The sequence below is a fragment of the Ceratotherium simum genome, chromosome 24, assembly GCF_057802395.1.
Source record: "Ceratotherium simum simum isolate JZ-2026a chromosome 24, ASM5780239v1, whole genome shotgun sequence".
NCBI classification, from domain to species: Eukaryota; Metazoa; Chordata; class Mammalia; order Perissodactyla; family Rhinocerotidae; genus Ceratotherium; species Ceratotherium simum.
This window is the reverse complement of record NC_141923.1, coordinates 28,511,618-28,526,349: the sequence shown is the minus strand read 5'-3', so window position 1 is coordinate 28,526,349 and position 14,732 is coordinate 28,511,618. Positions and strand designations below refer to the sequence as shown.

The following is a 14,732-nucleotide window of genomic DNA, read 5'->3' as shown; positions in this document are numbered from 1 at the left end:
CCCAGAACAAAGTCACATTTAACATAAAAACCACATCAAAGAAAAATGCTTCCAGTCTGTTCCCTGAGAAGAACTGCCAATTATGGTATGAGAAAGTATGTTCTTTCTTGACAACTTATTTCAACCCTCTATCATACCAGGCTTTGCAATTCCTGCCTCAGGGCTTCACCACAGCTTGGCCAGATCAGATTCCAGTCTGATCCATAACACCTACACTTTTCAACTTTTCAACATTCATCATAGTAATGATGTCCACTTTAGTATGAGGGTGAAATTACAGCTTTCTTTTTCTCAGAAATGACTATTTGACATTTAAGCAGATGTTGGCTTCTGAAATGATACCAAAGGCTACTTACTGGGATCAAACAATGCTTAGGCCCAAGAAAGAAAGACGCCCTAGTGGTAATTTAAGATATATTACTTCAAGAGTCTCTTGAGCATTACCTTGGTCTCTTTGTAGGTGCATTAAGCAGTGTGACTTTTTCCTCCATCTCTCTACCAAAAGAAAAGTAAAGATACATGAGCGAAATAATAGGTTCCTATATTGCAACAGTGTCTTTTTAATACATTGCACAGATTTAATCCTCTATAAACCATGTACCTCCTACAACATTACAATACTTTTAGGAAAGTAGCTCAATGCAACTTAAACAGTTATATAGGCCTGGCATTAGACAATTCATTGAATACAAGGGGGCCAGCAGTTTGGGGCCGTTTGTTTTCTATCTCTGAGAAATGTTCCAAGCTGGAACAGAGAGCCCTGAGAACCTCTGATGCACATTTTTAAGTACCTGCTGACATCTCCATCTAGTCTGCCCACTGACTCCCCAGATTCAACATCTCTAAATCTCAGCTCATTGTCTCTCTCCCACACAGCTTTTCTTTCTTTCTTTTTTTTTTTAAGATTTTATTTATTTATTTATTTTCCCCCCAAAGCCCCAGTAGATAGTTGTACGTCATAGTTGCACATCCTTCTAGTTGCTGTATGTGGGACGCGGCCTCAGCATGGCTGGAGAAGCGGTGCGTCGGTGTGCGCCCGGGATCTGAACCCGGGCCGCCAGCAGTGGAGCACGCGCATTTAACCGCTAAGAAACAGGGCCCACCCCAGCTTTTCTTTCTGACTCTCCTATTTCCCTAACTGGCACCCCCCATTCTCCCAGTCAACTAGGCTTCAAACTCAGTCATGTCTGACTCAGCTGTCTCCCTTTCTTCAATATTCAAGTTCTACAGATTCTACCTACACAATGCCCTTTATACTCACCTCTCCTTTCCAGTCTCACCACCTTAGTTCTGGGCAGCTTTACTTCCCACCTGGACTGTGGCAGCACCTCCTAATCGGTCTCACTTACCACAGTTCTAATCCACTTTAATCAGTCCTGTACTGATTTAACACTGATATTAGTATTGCTAAATTACTCTTCCTTAGGCATGCCTCTCAGCGCATGAACTACCCTCTCACAAACATCCACTACTTCTGTACTACCTCTTGAATTAAGCATAAATTCCTTCATCTTGCATTCAAGATTCTCCATCTCCCTTTCTAGGCTTCCTTCCCTCTACTTACTCCCCAGGTTCTAGCCCAAGGGTCTTACTCTGCCTAAATCAATTACAGCTGAATTCCTGGAGTGGCACTTAGGCATCAGTTTTTTTTTTTTAAAGTTCCTGAGGTGGGAGAGCCTCAGGTCTAGAACCACTAATCCAGCCAAATACAACTTAGTATTTCTTGAATATTTTCCACAATTCCTGTGTCTGTGCTTTATCCTGAAAGCTCTTCGTCTTATGTTTTTCCATCAAAGTACAAAGTTCTAACAAAGTACTGCATGTAAATCTACAATTATCTCAATAAAAATCGCAAATAAAAATTATCAGTGGGGGCTGGCCCAGTGGTGTAGTGGTTAGGTTTGTGTGCTCCACTTTGGTGGCCTGGGATTCGTGGGTTCGGATCCCAGGTGCGGACATACACACTGCTCATCAAGCCATGCCGTGACAGCATCCCACACACAAAAAATAGAGGGAGATTGGCAGTAGATGTTAGCTCAGGGCCAACCTTCCTCACCAACAAAAAAAAAAAAAAAAAAAAAAAAAATCAATGGAAATATTTAAATAAGAGATTAAAATAGTGATTATACTGTTGGAAATAAGCCAGATAAAAAATTTAAATATGCGTAACCAGCCACAAGAGGTGATATTGCCTGAATCTGCATAGAATATAAATGAAAAATCACGGTGCTGTATCTGGGGTATTACACATAATTCTAGGCACTAAAAGACTGGCTAGAGATCAACTGGAAAAGAACCAGAAAGACTAATTAAATGACACAACAGAAGAAAGGTACTGACTAAACAAAAAAGATTATGGAATAAGGTATATACGTCATGTATCTAAGAGCAAGAGTTGAAAAAGAGCACAGTAAATGTTTGAATATCAGGAAGATACAGAAACAAAGAACTGGTAGGGGAGGAAGAAGGGGAGTAAGGCAAAAATAGGATAATAGGATGAAATACAGACTAGAACATTTAAGAAAGATAAAGAATACCTCTTCCTTTAATTTAGGGTTTGAAGCCTCCTACAGGAAGTGAGGGATAAAACACCTCCTTCCTACCTCTAGAGACCTCTAATACAGAATGAATCTCAGGAAATAACCTGTCAGGAATCAATCAAGCTCGACTTCAGGAAATGGGCAAAAGGTATCTGAAGAGGACTCCTCCAACTGCAACCTACTATCTAAAGAAATGCACTAAAAACAAAGGCCCAATCCAAATCCACACCATCATCCAACAATCGTAGAGCCTTGTGCCAGGCCCTGGGCTGAGCACTTTATACGCTACCTCCTTTAATCCTTACCCTACCTCACTTTATAGAGGAAAAAACTGAGGCACAGAGATGGTAAATAAGTTGATAAAGATAATGACAGAACTCAGATACAAACCTAAGGATGTGAGTCCAGAGCCCTCCCCTCTTAATTACTATGCTCTAATGCCCTAACTCTAGATTAAAACTCACAGATGGGGGAGTGCAGGGCTCTAGGAGTCCATCAGTACAACTTTAGAATAAAAGAGCACAGGCTAAGGAGCAAAGTCAGGAGCTACCCCCAAGCAATGAAAGCAGAGACGTTGGCAGAAAATAGCACCAGAGTAGCCAAGTCAGGAAACAGCACCCTCTCTTGTGGTACTCTGATCAGGTCTCTAACAGTCAACTATCTACAGAAAGATAACAGAGTGACTTCCTTGTATTTTACCTCCTGCGTTTCCTGAGAAGGGGGCGATCCAGAAGTTCATCTGCAGTGGGTCTCTGCTCAGGATCCTAAAAAGTACAAAAGGGGTTAGTTTTAATTTAAAGAAAATGGGCAAAATGGGATTTAAAGATGAATTTTATGTCCTCTTAGAAAGCTGTAGGTTAATTATTCAAAGACCACTGTATATTATTATCCTTTTGTTTCAAAAAACAATTTCTTATGTCATAGTCCATGCTTCATGCTTATCATCTCATTACCATCAACACTTACATGTGAATGAGAATGCACCTTCCTCACCTTTCAGTTAGGGCAGTGGCTCTCAAATTTCAATATATACAGCACATAAGCATCTCCCATGGGGCCGGCCCGGTGGCGCAAGCGGTTAAGCGCGCGTGATCCACTGTGGCAGCCCGGGGTTCGCCAGTTCGGATCCCGGGCACGGACCAACACACCGCTTGGCAAGCCATGCTGTGGCAGCGTCCCATATGAAGTGGAGGAGGATGGGCATGGATGTTTGCCCAGGGCCAGTCTTCCTCAGCAAAAAAAGAGGAGGATTGGCAGATGTTAGCACGGGGCTGATCTCCTCACACACACACAAAAAATAAATAAATAAAAAAAAGAATCTCCCAAAATGCTTGTTATAAGTAAAGATTTCTAGGCTTTATCCACAGAGATTCTGATCCATTTGGTCTGGGATGGGGCCCAGGAATCTTCACTTTTTACTTGTAAAACTCCCCCATCCCCTGGAGATTCTAATGCCTGTGGCTCATGGACCACACTTTGAAAAATAATGACCTAGAGCTACACTGCAAAGCAACTGTGAGATATTAGAACTATATTCATTCTTCACATTAGGAACTCTAAATTACCTCTGACTATAATTTTATAAAATTTTAAAAAATTAATCTTTTTTTAATTTTTTATTGGGGGGGGGGTGAGGAAGATTGGCCCTGAGCCAACATCTATTTAGCCACTCTTTCTCTTTTTTGCTTGAGGAATATTGTCCCTAAGCTAATATCTGTGCCAATCTTCCTCTTTTTTTTTTTGGTATGTGGGACACCACCACAGCAAGGTTTGATGAGCTGTGTGTCAGTCCGTGCCCAGGTTCTGAACCCGCGAACCCCAGGCCACCATAGCACAGTGTGCAAACTTAACCACTATGCCACCGCACCGGCCCAATATAAAAACTAATCTTGACCATAAGAAATAGAGTACAATTTACATGGTAAAATCATTTCACAAATTAATAAAGTAAGAATAAAGCAGAATAAAGGAAGAATTTATTGGCTGAACCACACAACTATCATGAATTGCCAATGCCTATTCTTCTGGGTACAGTCACAAATACATCCTACCCTGGGGAAGCAGATATGGGTTCACGTAGGTTCATCTATGCCATACCCCAAACAGGAAGGCTGGAAGGGAAAATACTAAACTGAAATCAATATGTAAGTCACAATTACCTGGTCAAGGCACGCATGGACCATCTGGATCAGTTCCAAAGAGTACTGGCTAGAGTCAACTTCCATGGCCCGGATTCCTTGTACAATCTTCACACACAGGTTGAGTGGGTTCTGTAAGAAAATGATGATTGAATTATTTTTGGTTATATAAAGATGACATTATAATCTACCAGTAGGGGCTCTGAGATGTCTGTAACTATTATTTAAAGAAGTGGCAATAGTTCTGCATTGGGTCTGACTTCCCTTTTTTTTTTTTTTGTGAGGAAGATCAGCCCTGAGCTAACATCCGTGCTAATCCTCCTCTTTTTTGCTGAGGAAGACCGGCTCTGAGCTAACATCTATTGCCAATCCTCCTCCTTTTTTTTCCCCCAAAGCCCCAGTAGATAGTTGTACGTCATAGTTGCACATCCTTCTAGTTCCTGTATGTGGGACGCGGCCTCAGCATGGCCGGAGAAGCGGTGCGTCGGTGCGCGCCCGGGATCCGAACCTGGGCCGCCAGTATCGGAGCGCGCGCACTTAACCACTAAGCCACAGGGCCGGCCCGGGTCTGACTTCTTTTTACAACTATTAATATGCATCAGCAAGAAATGGTTAGGGATGCACTGCTACTATCAGATGGAATGAAGACAACTGGCCAACATGGAGATATGACTATGTGGCCAACAGCATAATACTTAGAGTATATTATAATCTGACCCTTCAACTGAATCCCAAGAAAAGGGAAAGCAAGGTTAGCCATGCTTCTTGGCTTTAAGTAACTCCTTTGCCAACTAATTTGCCTCTAATTTAATTTAACTGACAACTAATTTATATATCCTAATAATGACTATACAGGTGATACTCTGCTGTAACAGACAAGGCACTGAATAATAAGATGATAATGATAATAATATGATTATAATAATATCACCACCACCTTTATTGAGAGACCACTATGTATTAGGCAGACATATTACATATATGAGCATTTTTTTCAACCCTTGCAAACACCATGCAAGGATATTATTATCATTACCAATTCAGAGATGTAAAGTAACTTGCCCAAGACTACACAGACAGTAAAAAATGGAGCCATAATTCCATCCAAAGTCTGTCTAATTCCAAAACTCATTTTCCTTCCACTATATTATTTAGGAGAATTAGATGATATACCAGAACAAACTTCAGGATTTAGAAAAATAAACAGATCTCAAGAAAGGCCAATGAATTTTTATTATCTTACATCTGCATTTTTCATAAACATTATCAGAGCAACTCTGTGAGAGGGATATATATTTTTTCCCTGTTATAGATAATGAAACAGAGGATCAAAGAGATGAAGTGACTTGCCTAAGTTCTCACACCTGATTTGTAGAATACTCAATGTGAATCTAGTTTTGCAATTCAAATTGTGGTCAATGGACCAGCAGCATCAGCATCATCTAGTAGCTTGTTAGAAATGCAGAATATCAGGCCCTGTCCCAGACCCACTAAAACAGAGCCTGCATTTTAACAAGATGTCCAGGTGATTTCCTATGTGTATTAAAGTTTGAGAAGCACTGCTTTACACTGGGCTTTACTTAAGAGGAAAAGAAAAAAGACAAAGGAATTTGTTGTCCATAAAACAATAACAATCTTTAATGAGTCAGTGTATAATTTTTCAAAAAAAGATCACTTTAATGATTATTATTTAATTTGCTTTAGCTTTTAAAAAAAATGATGCAGCTGAAGCATAAGAAATAAAATGGCCTCTCCAAACTGCAGCATCACGTAGTTGATCCTAGAGCCAGTTTTAAAATTACAGTCAACAAATTCAAGTGCAGTGCTCAAAGTACTTGATTATGACTATTTCGATGGGGAATTCAAGTTGGAGATAAATCTGGTCTATAGCATTTTAATAATACACTACTAAGCCAGTATCTGAATACTTGTTGCTATTTTTGCCTACAGTTGATTTCTGTTCAAGAAATCAGAAGCTCAGGATAATCAGAATAAATGAAGTTGATTCTCTCAACTAAGTTGTACCATCTGCAAGGACAACGGAGGGATAATACATCAACTTACTGTAGCATCAAACGTTCTCTTTAGTGTAAGCAGTTCAAAAATGACGCAACCTACTGCCCAGATATCAGACTTGAAATTGTATTTTACTCCTTGGCAGAGCTCTGGAGACATGTAATATGGAGTGCCCACAAGCTGAACAAGAAAGAAAACAATCAAAGAATAACTTCTTTTCTGAGGTAACTACATTAATATTTCAACAACTAAATTAAATTTCCCAGGAACTAGAGATAACAACTATAAACATTCATCAGCATATCCCAAAATGTTTTTTATGAGATGATGCCACTATGGGGAGAAATTTTATCCCTATCAAATCTCTTGGGCCAATTTCTGTGGTAAAGGCAGTGTGGTAATTTGGGAGTAACAACAGCTCTGTGATTCCTGGACCAAAGAGGCTTTAGGCATTCAAGCCCCACTGAAGACTTCATACAGATAAAGACAAACCTAGTAAAAGTTTACCAATGGAAAAAACCAAAAAAACTGGCAGTGGAGAGATGGTAACTGAATAAAGGGGTTAAAAGTTCTAACTGCAATGTACAGTAGTGAAACTTTGTAAATGGTTCAATTTAATATTTGTAATACTAACAGCTAGTGATTTTCTTTCAAATTTGAAAAAGATCTTCTGACTTTAAGAATGGGTTTGGAAACAAAAGTGTCCTGAATGGAGGTCATGTCTCTCCCAAGATGAGAGAGAATGAATAGCCCAGAAATTCTAATAAAACTGACAGCCATCTTTAATCAGCAAAACAAAGAAATTTTCAGATGGCTTACATGGCATTTATAAATTTTCATTATCATTCCTTCTTTGCATTTAACTGCCTAAAAAAACTCAAATCTTGGTTTTATCAGATTATTCTTGATGAGAAAAATCCATATAAGGACATGACTGCTCCCTCAGAAGCTCAATATGGCACAATCATACAAGCAGACTGAGTCCTTGAAGCAGACTCCCAACCCTGGCTATCAGCATCCTTGGATGTCTCTAAATTGCTTGCAGCCGTATCTGGACATTATCTGAAAACATCATCAGGACAAAATTAATATTATTAACTCATATTTTCAAGTTCTTTTAAGGACACGGCATTATGAAACCGGAAGAGTAATAACTGAGTTTTACAATTCCTAAAAGGATGAGATCGCTGTCTTTAAAGATCAACTTCTGTCTACTCTTTACCTAAGAAAGACAATAGTAAGGGAGGGTAAGAAGGGAGTCCCACAGTTCAGACTACATACGATATTAAAGATCAGACTGTTCTCTGGGCATCAGCCTTTATTTGTAATATAGGGCTTCTGAACCAGAAAAATTCAAAGGAAATGCAATCCTAAACTCAAAGATTAAATAAGAGATAAAGAGAAATCTACTAAAGATCCTAGGCTGGAAAACACAGTAAAGTATTTTATTGCTTTTAGAAAAGTCTCTAGTCAGTGTTAGAAAGCACTATGAGGTCAGAGCTGTAATGTGGACAATGACTCTTGAAAGAACACCTGACCACGGAAATGCCTGTGAGCCCAGGCAAAAGATTCCTGAAGACTTGCTTTATAAGTATGGAAAACTTCCAAGAATATTGAGAAAAGTGCAAGATTTAGGAGGTACCATTATATCTCATGGTGATGGAAAGGAAAAAAAAAATTAAGACAAGGGCAACACATACTTACCGTCTCAGCCATGGAATACTCAGAATTAAGTTTCTTTGCTAGGCCATAATCTCCAAGTTTTATCAGGTTTGCCTTTGTCAGAAAAATATTTAATGTCTTTATATCTCTAAAAAAAAAAGATGCTGTGTATTAACCCATACAATCAATTGTTTTATCTCATCCCCTACCCTACCCAGGATTAGCACAGAATAAAAATGAGCATGTCACCACTGCTCAGACTATTATGGGATCCCAAATAATGGTCATCACTTTCACATGCACTTTACATTGAAAAGGGGACTCGGGGGAGTGGAGGCAGAGAACTAACTTCATCCTCCAGGGCTTCACCACACAGGCATGCCATACTACTGAAGCTGTTAGAAGAAGTTGAGAGGGTCAGACAAAAAAAACAGTGCCTAGGTAATCATAATTCCTATAATGGGCACTGCATCTTCAATTACCACTTATGTCTTGAATTAGGGATATCGAGGCAATTTTAACACTTGTTTGGTGTCCAAGTTTCAAATCTGCTAAGGCAAGAGAAAATGCTGCACATCCCAGCAGCAACATGATTAGGCTGTGTGTACATCATGTCAATAAAATCACTGGCCATTTTTCTAAAGATGAATTGACCATATGTAACACAATGTAAATGTAACATAAATAAACTGTGCCTGGTTCACACTCTGGCTTCTTTTATTGAAAGACGTGAAAAAAACTAGAACAATATTCTTTGTGGCTTTTGAAAAGAAAATAACAATATGCAACTACAGCTATTCAATAGCTATCAAGAAATATATGCTAACTGAATGAGCAAACCAAGAAAAAACCAAATGCTGGTGTATTAACATTAATCTCTAGCAATGGTCAATGACTCACTTCAGAAGGGTAAAATGATGTGGAAATGTTCTTATAATGGTTCTCTCCTATAGCTAGAAATGAACACAAAGCTGTTTTTCTCCCAAAGACCTGGTAAAATTACATAATTAATTATACAAAATGAATAGGCTTTTTATTTAAATTAACAGACTTAATTACAAAATTAAAACCAACTGCCAATTATTATTGCTCAGAGAAAACATTTACTGTGAATTCCAACCAATCTAATATCACTTCTCATAGTGGCTTCTAGGCTCTACTGAGGAATTAATGAATTGAACTCTAAAGTATCTCTTAAAGAAATGACTAAGCAGTACTTAGCTATCGAGGAGATTCTTCTTAAACATAGTTTAACTTCAGGAAGTGAAGATAACAGCCCTCATTACTCACTTTTTCTTTTCTAAATTATACCAATGGAAAAGACTTCACTGCTTAATCAAGAAAATAATGGTGCTGATGGGAGGTACCAAAGGTAGGGGTTGGATTGCTGGACAGGAATCCATCCCATATTCTTTCACTCATTACCTATGAAGGATTCCAGCTTTATGGATACAGCTCACTGCTGAAACAATCTGAAATAGGTACCACACCACCATCTGCAGAGAAAAAATAAATTGTATTTGCACTGGAAACAAAAACAGTTCCATTTAAATAAACACACACACTCAAACAAACAAAACAAAGGAAGCTACAACCAGAGGTTATGATTCAACATGACTTGACATCTCTTGCTTGTAGATTGAGTAGGCAAAGAAAAGTGGTAGGGATAAAAAGAAAAAGCAGGTCATCATAAAATAGTTCCGATGTTGTTATAAAATATAGTATGGTGAAGCAGACTTGTGGAAAGAAATCCAGGAATAATGCAAAGGTATAGAAAACTGGGCATACCAGTACGCACAGTAATAGAACCAGGAAAGAAAGCCCATAGAGACTCATGATGTGGAGGTAAACCGTTTAGGAAGCAGCTATAGACAGCTTCCTTGTTAGAGGTTTCCTTTCTCATGAATATCAACCAGAGCCCGGAAGGAGTCTGAACAAAAGGAAAAAACACTCTTCATTGTTGGAAGAGTAAATACAGAAGTAGAATGCAAGAATCACAACATTACAATTCTAGCTTCCTTCCATAGAAACATGAATTACCTCTTCCTCAAACAACTTGTCCTTCTGACGAAGGATTTTGTCATACAGGTTCCCTCCTGTAATAAAACAAAAGACAGGTTTGAATTGCTTAACAGAGATCAAAGCTTGGCTCCTGTATCTACTAGGGTTTTAACAGGTGACACAAGGAAATGAAGGATTCTGCTTCCTCTCTAAAGGAAACCCCTTCTTCCCTCTTGGCTCTTCACATCAGTACAAAACTCTTCACATCTTTCAAAGACTGTATCTGAAATATTCTTCAAATATTTCCTTCCCTAACAGAAGAGGCTCAATACAAAAATGGAAAGTATGACATTTTTAGAAAAGATAAGAGTTAAAGACCATTCCTAAGTACCCCTATTAGTGAAATTACCTTGAATGTCTTCAAAATTAGATGATTTTCTTTTCCAGAATTCCTTTTAAAAGAATCTGCAATATTTTTGTAACAGCTCTCTCAGTGTGACTACTAGAACATTTGGGTTCCACCTGTGATGCAACGTTTTGTATATACAGGTGTATATCATCAAACACTTTTTCTTTCCACTTCACAATGAAAAGATTTTCCAAAATTCAGGGTACACTCTAGATTGTTTCCAATCATTACTCTCTTTACTAACTCCTTCCTGCAGAATAAGTCTGTTTGCTTCTCCTTTTCCTTTATCAAGTAATACAGACTGCAAATGATCATGGTTCATTTTACTTCCTACCTGCAACTCTAACTTACCCTTTAGCCTTGGCTAAGTTTCACAACTTCTTTTCCCCTGCAATTTAGTAACTCAGAGTTTCAATAAATGTACACCATCTGTTCTAGTTCTTCCTAACCACAAAGGAAGTTAACTGCCTGAGGCTTCTGCTACTTCAAAAATCTCTTTTATAATCTTGTACATTTAGCATTAATCAGAACCAGAAACAATCATGATACACAAAAGTCTAGACAAGAAAGTTAGAAGTCCAGGAGCTTTCTCTTAGAGATATAAGTGAAGAATATGCTGGAACCTCTTTAGCATGCAACTCAAGAAAGGGCATTGGGGGTTCTCTTATGTAATAAGAAGGATAATAGTGAGTACAGTATGTATCAAACATTTGTTACATACCAAGTACTATGCTAGGGGCTTTACATACTCTCTTAATACATCCACCCTAGGAGGTAGGTACTGTTTATCAACAAACTCATATTAAGATGAGGAAGCTGAGGCACACAGAAGTTAAGTTTCTTGTGCAAGGTTACAGAGCTAAAAAGTAGTGGAGCTTGGGATACGGGTTCAGAGTCTATTTTCCTAACAACTAGGCTATACTGCCATCTGACAAGCAAAATGGTCCAAAGAAATCAGAGACCAGATAAATAAGGCCATGCTTTACTATGTATCATTTTCATTCAGCTATGATCTTTGGACCATTTTCAATAGGATAGCTCTGGCTGAAGTCAATATAAATAAAGATCACCTATAAGACTGCATTAAATATATCCAGCAGTGCCAAGCCACACTATGTCTCTAATGTCATTTCATGAGAAAAAACCTTGAAAAATAAATGTAAAATTCAACTGAACAAATAAGTTGAAGATGGAACTATAATCACAAGGGAGAATTTGAGTATGCAGAGGAAAATCCCTCCCCTTATTTTATATATCACTTGAAAACTCTCAGGGCCTGAACTATTTCTCTTAAACTTTAGAAATCCATTCAAAGTTTTTATCACTGTATATGCCTCTTCTTTTTCTCTCCCCCTCAAGAAAAGTATGAGCACAAGAATGTCTTTCCAGAGGAAGTCCCACTGAATTGTCTTACCATTACAATATTCCAGCTCAATCAGCAGCGTGGTATTGTCCATGAAGTGATTGTAGTAGGCAATGATGTTGTCATGCTGCAGCAGCGCCAGAATAACAATCTCATTCAAGGCATCACGACGTTCCTTCTCTGACAGTCGGGTCAAATCAACTTCCTTCCACACAACCAGTGAGTCATCCTACAACACAGTAATAGAGGTATCGTGCTTTCCTCTTGCTGGGCAGAGAATGAATCCACACCCGGATCTGTAAGCCTAGAAAGAAAACTTCCTAGGTGGGCAGAGAGTGACTCCTTTTATTTTTTCCTTTAAACAAAACATGAACAGACTTTAAAGGTTCTGCATACAGTTGAGTATCATAATTTACTGCAGGACTGGGGCTAGTAAAGCATGAAGATGCTGTTATATTGTTCCTACACTTAACTTGCATGATGTCAATTCTAGGTAAAAATATAGGATGGAGGGAGATCTCAAAGATTCTATTGAGGGACATTATGACAAACTGCTAATCATGATGAGGACTGTAGTAGGGCTAGAATATTAGAGAAATAGAGAACTGGAGAGTGGTTATCTATGGCTGACCATGCTTTCTTGTAAAAGAGAGATATTAAACTTGACTCATTTTATAAATTCAGATTTCTCTAATGATTTTCGTTTATCATTTCTGGATAAGAGTAAGTCATGTCTAAAGGCTCTGAGTTCACTTCCCTCACCCTGCCCCATTCTGCAACTTTGTATCTCCTGTCATGTTTATGTATCACATGTTTTCCTCTGTTCATGAAAACTTACCTGCAGTTCCCAATATCCACTCTCTTTTATAATATCTCTAATTCTTTATTGATACAGCTCCCCAGCTCAGGGGCATCCCCACCTAAATAAATCCTTTTGAATGGCTCTGCTAGGCCTTTAAAACTTTTTTGGGAAGATTCTGATGAACCTTCTACTGTACATTTATTCAAGGCAACCATTCCGTTAATTTTCAGAGTTCAAACACTGAAATAATATTTGTCCACTATTTTCCATTTATATATACATACAACTTAAATACTATTTGTTTGCTAACAGGGCTAACTTGTCTTCCCATTGAAATAGAAGTTTCTTGAGGGAAAGAGCTGATTCTAATTAAACTTTTGTAAATTTACAGATCTAATGAACATTTCATGATATGGATAATGCTATGCAGTTTTGGGGAAGTATAATCAAATTTAACTTAAAACAATCTCAGTAATCAAGTTTAACATGATAATAATGGAAAGGCACAGGCAAGGAGAGGTGAAACCTCGTTCTAGCCCAAGATTTACTTCTAATTAAGTGGGCAAGTCACTTTAACATACTTAGTTTCTTTAACTATAAACTAAGAATACCAATACTCATCGCCTGTTTCTCATATTTTGAGTACAAACAAGAAAACAGAATACTAATGGTAACTCTAACGACATACATTAACATTGCATTGGGATACAAAAGAACACAGATATTCTCAGGGCTGACCCCATGGCCTACTGGTTAAGTACACAGGCTCCATTGCTGGCGGCCCGTGGTTCGGAACTCCGGGCGCGCAGATGCACCGCTTGTCAGGCCATGCTGTGGGGGCGTCCCATATAAAGTAGAGGAAGATGGACACGGATGTTAGCTCAGGGCTAATCTTCCTCACAAAAATAAAATAAAATAAAAAAAAAGATATTCTCTTGCAACTACCCTTGTCCTTCTCCATCTTTCAGCCTTAAAAGTATGCTGTTTTGGAACACACACCAGAACTGCAGATGGATCACTGATGGATGAATCACCTTCAGCAACCCCACCAAGTTCTCATTAAATGCTTAACTGTTCTAAAGCTAGAGTTCTAAGACCTTAGTGACCAAACCCAGTTTATGGTTGGTTTTTGGAAGTAGAGTCACCACTACAGGGTTTTAGAACCGTATACATTCTGAACTTGGGGGCCAGTGATCCATGAATCTCTTCAAAGGATGTCTATGTGCAAGAGTGGGTAGAGGGGATTATGCTTACATTAGGTTCTCAAAGGAGTCCTTGTCCCCCTCAAAGGTAAGAACTAATGGCTTAGAATATACTAAAAAGATATTTGCCACGCATAAACACTGCTGGATAAACACCGATGAATAAATCAACACACGACGATCTTCCGAATGATCTTCAAGGACAATCTCCAATTGAGCGTTCATACCTGAACTTGAAGATAGCGGCCAAGACAGCGGAGCTGCTATCCATGTGGGAATTGTGAAGCTATGCCCCTCCTCCCCACCCCGACCTTGGAGAGCAATACAGCACGAGAGGAAGTTTTCACAATACCTCACATTCGTATACCACTTTAATTTACAGTTTCAAAGTACCTTGGTTCTAGTCTCAAAATAACCTGGAAAAATAGATTATTTTTAAGGTAGTCATCACTAACTCCAATTTACAGATGGGGAAACTAAGGCTTAGGGAAGGTTCAATGACTTGCTCAGTTCCCCAGGTTATACAAAAACGACCAGTTAGTAAAACCAGTGATCTAACGAAATCCTAGCGCAGGTGAGTTGGTGAAGACCTGAGACAC

The 14,732-nt window shown here is 38.7% G+C and overlaps 1 protein-coding gene across 2 annotated transcripts in view; it reads right to left on the bottom strand.

The window, feature by feature from the left end:
- Positions 1-14,732, bottom strand: part of NEK9 (NIMA related kinase 9) — a 37,577-nt gene that overhangs the window by 22,395 nt on the left and 450 nt on the right. Inside the window, exons 2-9 of one of the 2 annotated variants that reach the window (XM_004426369.3) lie at positions 12,181-12,358; positions 10,397-10,452; positions 9,782-9,852; positions 8,399-8,504; positions 6,743-6,874; positions 4,700-4,810; positions 3,240-3,304; positions 445-495 (exon numbers count right to left, since the gene is read on the bottom strand). In XM_004426369.3, the coding sequence (XP_004426426.1) occupies positions 445-495; positions 3,240-3,304; positions 4,700-4,810; positions 6,743-6,874; positions 8,399-8,504; positions 9,782-9,852; positions 10,397-10,452; positions 12,181-12,358 (770 nt within the window). The remainder of the gene's footprint in view (positions 1-444; positions 496-3,239; positions 3,305-4,699; positions 4,811-6,742; positions 6,875-8,398; positions 8,505-9,781; positions 9,853-10,396; positions 10,453-12,180; positions 12,359-14,732) is intronic. The other variant, XM_087448177.1, reaches the window with a different exon arrangement.